This window comes from Fukomys damarensis, unplaced genomic scaffold, assembly GCF_012274545.1.
Source record: "Fukomys damarensis isolate Sample0158 unplaced genomic scaffold, DMR_v1.0_HiC HiC_scaffold_32, whole genome shotgun sequence".
In the NCBI taxonomy this organism is placed as follows: domain Eukaryota; kingdom Metazoa; phylum Chordata; class Mammalia; order Rodentia; family Bathyergidae; genus Fukomys; species Fukomys damarensis.
Genome location: NW_022900944.1, coordinates 43,687,101 through 43,693,006, shown reverse-complemented (window position 1 = coordinate 43,693,006; position 5,906 = coordinate 43,687,101). Strand labels below are relative to the sequence as shown.

At 58.4% G+C, this 5,906-nt stretch overlaps 1 protein-coding gene across 1 annotated transcript in view; it reads right to left on the bottom strand.

Annotated features, from left to right (window-relative positions):
* Cmip (c-Maf inducing protein) overlaps positions 1-5,906 on the bottom strand; it is a 161,583-nt gene that overhangs the window by 29,342 nt on the left and 126,335 nt on the right. The window contains exons 4-5 of the mRNA XM_010609443.1: positions 5,375-5,536; positions 1,668-1,709 (exon numbers count right to left, since the gene is read on the bottom strand). Of these exons, the coding sequence (XP_010607745.1) occupies positions 1,668-1,709; positions 5,375-5,536 (204 nt within the window). The remainder of the gene's footprint in view (positions 1-1,667; positions 1,710-5,374; positions 5,537-5,906) is intronic.

Here is a 5,906-nt window from a genome sequence, read left to right as displayed (position 1 = left end):
CTTTTTTTTTTTTTTTTTTTTTTTTGGCAGTACTTGAATCTAGAGCATTGTAGCCACTGGGCAAGTGCCTCACTGAGCTACATCCTTGGCCCTTTTTATTTTAATCTGAGATGGTGTCACTAAGATGCCGAGGGTGGGCTTGAACTTGCCATCCTCCTGCCTCAGCCTCCTGAAGAGCTGGTGTTAGGGGCACACGCCGCGGCACTTGGCTAAGCCTACACTTTTCACCACCACATGGAGCTTGGCAGGAGCACAGCTGGGTCTGAACAACAGGCTCAGGCCAGCCGGTGATCCCCAGCCTCTGCCAGCCATGGTGCCAATGAGGGGCGGTGTGGGGGGCTGTGGGCTGGGCCTGCCTCTTCTGGGTCCTCAGCCCCTGCCCGGTGCAGGGTTCAGCTCGGCCCCAGCTGGACACTGCAGCCGGGAGACCTCAGGTCTGCTTTCCCAGCCCCCTGCAGACCGCGGTGCTCAGGGGGGCCCCTGGGGAGGAGGATGTACCCCTTCCTGGCACCCACACTGTAGCTCCTCCTGCCTCTGCAGCCTGTCTGCCTCTCCCCCTGAGCTGATGGTGATCTCCATCCCGGATGCTCTCCACACCCGGCCCGGCCCCTCCACCAGGAAGCCCTCGGGCATCCCCTTTGGGACAGAGGAGGCTGCGGGCCTCTGCCCTGTGCCCGTAACACCCCAGATCTGGTCTTCATTCTGAGCTGTCCCTCAGGAGCCCTGGAGCAGTCACCCCAGCCTGCTGCCCCGCCCTGCCGAATGCCCCATCAGGGGCAGAGCAGCTGATCTGCAGGTGCGCGGATCAGAAGTCTGCTGCATGAACTGACACCAGCCGTAGGGGCCCAGAGCATCCCAGAAATTCAGCAGCCCCCTTGGAGCACCTGCCAGGCACCGATCACACTGGGGCTCGCTTCCTGCTGTGCACGTGGGTCCAATGAGGCTCCTGGGAAAAGCCCCAGAGACAGGGGACTGGGACACTGCTCTTGTCACGGGCTGTAGCTGCAGGACCACCTGGGCCCCTTTCCAGGTTCTCTCTGCACAGAGCCCTATACCTCTCACTTCCAGCTCTAGTTTTCTCTCCCAGACTCCCACTTTCTTATGCATTATGTGCCAGCAGTGCTGAAACTTCCAGAATGTTGCTATCTCTGTGCCCCTGCACATTTTGTGCCCTCTTTTTAGGATGCTTTTACCCTGTTTTGCCAACTGGCAAACTCCTATTGATCCTTCATAACCCAGTTTCAAAGTCATTGCCTTTGGGAAGCTTTCTCTGCCTCCTTTCCCAGGCGAGTCTATGACTCTACCCTGTACTGCATGTCTCTGTTTTGCTGTCTTCCTACACCTGTCTCAGGCCTCGGAGTTCAAATGGACCTTCACACTGGACGTACTGTTTCATTTCGTCCTTCTCCCTACTGAGTCACATTTCACAGCTTACAGGTCCCGGGAAAGACGTTCTACCTGCCAGGTGCTGACATCACCGTGAATCCCAGAAAGTACCATCTCACTTCACGCCTGGGAGGGGATTAAACCTGGGTCTGGGTGTGGGTTCGGCAGGAGAGGCCTCGGGCTGGTGGCAGCCCAGCCCCACAGACAGATGAGCACCCTGCAGGCCATCTGGGCCTGGCTGGGAGACAGGGAGGACCCCGTCCAGGCCTCAAGGGACTTACCACGATGATGTTCTCGTGCTCCTGGGTGGTCAGGTTGGTGTTCTGGGGATGGATGGAGACAGAGGAGGAAAACAAGATTAGGAAGGTGGGGTGCACTGCAAAGATCCAGAGTTCAGACTGGACCATCACTTTTTTCTTTCCTCCTTTTTTTCCTAAACAGTACTGGTGATCAAACACAGGGTCTTTGCACTGAGATACATTCCCAATCCTCCGAAAACTTTTTTTTTTTTTTTTTTTTTTTTTTAAATTCTGAGATAGAGTCTTGCTAAGTGGTATAGGTGGGATTGGAACTTGTGATCTTCCTGCCTCAGCCTCCCAGAGGGTTGGGATTATGCATGTGTACCACCGTGCCCAGCTAGTTTTTTTCCTTAATTTACTAGATGGGATCACCTCCAGGGCAGGTAGGAAGCTGAAAGTCCAGAGAACTGAGCTCTGTTTCCATGCTTGATGACCTGCTGTGGCCGTCCAGGGGTCTTGCTCAGTGAGACTCCGCTGCCACTTCAGGAGGCAGGAAGCCTGTAACTCCTAGCCTGCTGCCTTGTTAAGAGACACTGCTTAGAAGCCAGAGCAGGCTCGTAACTCACACCCTTCTGTGAGTCTCACTGCCAGGGAGTCTTCTAGACAGATGTGTGCATCATTTGAGTGGTTCTTAAACCAGGTTCCTAAGGAACCCTAGCATTCCAGATGCTTTTGCTAATTCAAACTCCTGCAGTTGACTTGCAAAAACAAAACAAAACAAAATTAGGTTGAATGGATTAAACCTGCTGAAATCTTAGGGTTTTTTTTTTTTTTTTCCCCAACCCAATCTGAGATCCGTGTTAACACAATGGGTGCCTTTTCCTGCCACCCGTGCCTGTGACTCGGGGAGAGCAGAAACACTCAGCGGCCTCGGCTTTGCTTCTGTCTGGGGCGAAGCCAGGGTCTGGGCATCAGGCGTCCCTGCAGGTCCCCAGGACTGGCCGTGACCAGGGAGGATGCCGGGGAACACAGAGCAGCACTCCACTCACTGACATGTTCTGTCCTCCTGTGGGTGCCGGGGACTGTTAAATACTAGTGTTTTGGCCAGGAAGGGTGAAGGGCGGCTCCAGTCTCTCCTCTGAGGCCTCGGCACTGGGTCAGAGCCCTGCCAGCTCACCTTGCTGATTCTCCTTCTCCTACAACCCCGACCCGGTGCTTGAGCACAGCGGTGGGCTGGGGACTTGAACCTCTGCCTGTCCGTCTGACTCCAGAGCCTTCGTTTCTACTCCCGGAGTTGCAGTTCCGGACCACCCGGGGGTGGACTCTTGTTTCAGGCCTCCCTGGCAGGCGTGTACCCTGCTAGGAAGGCTATGTCGACAAAGGATGTCAGTTCCTCCGTCCCTGACGACTCCACAGGGAAGTCTCTCCCCACTGGGGCCACTTCCTGCTGTGGACAGCGGAAAGCACTCGCAAGTGGCCCCACAGGGCAGGCGGGGACCCTGAGCTAAGTGGCCTCTCCGCACACTCAGGTGACGCCCAGGGAGCCGGGGATGCCACTCTGCTCTGCGGGGAGGCAGGTGGGTCCTCCTCGGAGCTGCTGGGTGCCCCACGAACCCCTGCTCCCTCCAGACCTGGCCTGCTTTGGGCCACTCTGGCAAGGCTGAAGCTGCTCCACAGGAGGCCTCGAAAGCAGCTTTAGGAAAGAGAACTGAGGCAGAGCCCCGACCCTGGGTTCCAACCATGCGTGAGTGTGGGTTTTTCCGCTTTCCCCTCTAGACACCTGGCTGAGATGCTTAAAGATCTGGATCAGAATCAGCTCCTGTGACAGTGAGAACAGGACCCCTGCTCAGAGACCTCTGCTGCCAGGCCTGACACTTGTCAGGGCCTCTGAGCCTCCACTCTGACACCCTGGGCCTGGTTTACAGCTGAAATCTGGGCACAGAGGTCCTGGGACAAGCCCAGTGCCACAGCAGGCCCAGGTCTCCGTCCAGGTGGATGTGGCGTCTGTGTACCAGAGCCGGGTGGCTCCCGGTCCCGCAGGACCGAGTGCCTCTGAGTAAGAATGACCTCCTGGAGGTGCCGTTTCCCCCTCTGGACACTGCAGCATCTGCCTGCCAGGGTCCTTGGGAGAACCTGGCAGGTCCCCGGGCTGTCAGCGTGATTGTCACCTACTGAATGCGCAGACAATGTCAGTGCCACTTAGCAAGGTACGGAGCTTGGTCCATTTGCCTGGGTGGGGTCTCGGCAATTGCCAAGATGGGGCAAACAACCCTGACTCCAGGCTTGGCAGCCAGTAGTGACACGACATATGGAAGCCTCTTCCACCCTCGGGTCTTTACATGGCTCCTCCCTCCGCAGACTTGGGCAGCTGACTCTGACAGCCTGGCTTTATAGCCAGGAAGCAGGACAAGGCCACAGGCACGTGGCTGCCAGGAACACGGTTGGGATGGGAGGAAAGGGGTCCCGTTGGAGGCCGGCCAGAGGGCGCCTGTTGCCCAGGCCGCTGTTCTGACCACGAGCCTCATTTGAAGCCGGCTGGGGGGCTGGGCGATGTAGTCTCCCCATCACAGGGCCAGGCAGCCCCGGGGGACGTCCACTGAGCAGGGGGACTCCCTGAGCGGGCTGAGCGGGTCAGGCAGTGTCCCCGGACCTGTCACCTAATCTGTGATGCCAAGACAGCAGGGCCACTCCCCAGGACAACGTGAGCAGGGACAGGATATGCCCAGCTTAGGGGAGGTGAGCTGTGCTCCTCGCTCAGGCTGAAGCCTTGACACAGGCTGGGCACTGGGCCTGGCATTTGGGGCCGTGACTATGATTTGCTTTAGAGCTCAGCCATCCTCTTTTGCACAAGGCCCACCCGGAACACAACCTGTATCCTTGCCTGTGACAGCCACCCGCTCTCTCTGCTTCTCGCCCCACCTCCTCCCAGGCCAAAGACCCTCTCCGTGCAGCATCGGGCGTCTGTGCTGGCTTCCTGCCTGGGCTGCATGTGGGAACGACCCAGGCACCAGGCAGGGAGATGCTCTACAGGGATGGGGACAGTGGCGTCACCCTGACGACTGTGCCTGGTTTAAACCAGGGGTCACCAAGTCCAGTGACCTCCACGGCCAGGCAGGGAAATGAAGGAGCAGAGTCCTGGCCTGCGGAGAACACTCCGTCCCGTGCCTAGCCGGATGGAGGGACGGGAAGTGCCTCTCCGCCCGACCCGGTGCACTGACCCCAATCTGTCACCCGTCCGCTGCCCGCTCCGACCAGGCCAGGCTCCACCCCCACCAAGGCCCACGTCTCACTCAGCACAGGGTGCCTGGCACAGCTGCTGCCAGCTGTGTACTGTGACAGGCTTTGGGATTGCCTTTAGAGAACCCGGACATTCCCACTTTGCTGTAAAATTTCCTGATTCTTAAAACCCCGAAAGCCCACATGTAGGCTACATGGGGTAATCGAGACAGAAGGGGGACATGGGCCACCTGTCCCAGCCAGTGCAGGGTGGGACGAAAGGGGCAGTGTGGGCCTTCGCTGAACATGCACCAGCACCTTGATCCTGAGTGGGACCTGGGGGCCGAGGGTGGGGACAGCTCCTCCTGCACCTTCCCACAATCCCTGGCCCTCCCGGCCAGGGCTTCCCTCTCAGGCTTCCGGACAGCTGCTCCCTTTGGCAACAGGGAGGCAGAGCCCCAGTGGAGCTCTGCCCACCTGGTAGGGGAAGGCCTTGGGCTTCAGGGGAGAGGGCCGAGCCAGCAGGGTCTCACCTCGGAGAGCAGTTTGGAGACGATTTCCAGGGGGGCTTGGTTGATGGAGTCGTCCTGCAGCGGGGAGCTCAGGGCCATGTCCACCAGCGTCCGGATCTCTTTCAAGACCACTTCCCAGCGGCTTGGGTTACTCAGAACTTTCTTGTACTTGTAAATCTTTTTCTGGGAGGAAGAGAGAGAGGGAGAGAGGGAGAGAGGGAGAGAGAGAGAGTGTGTCACACTGACTTGAAGAGTGTGGATGACAGGGCTGACAGAGGCTGGGGTGAAAAGGCCTGAGAAGCTGTCAGCTGTCAGCCTGGCCCCGCACCCGGGACCCAGACCTGTGCAGGAAGAAGCATCTCCACCGGGTCTGGAAGAACCATTTCCCACACCGGCCCCAGCGAACTTAAGAAGGAACTGGAGAGATTTCCCTTTTGCGTCCCGTCTTCTGCCAAAGCTGCCCCAAGGGGCGGGACAAGCTGGAGGCGCGGCTGCTACCCTGGCACATTGGGGTCCCTGGTGCAGCCCAGGACCGGGACCAGGAACTCACCCA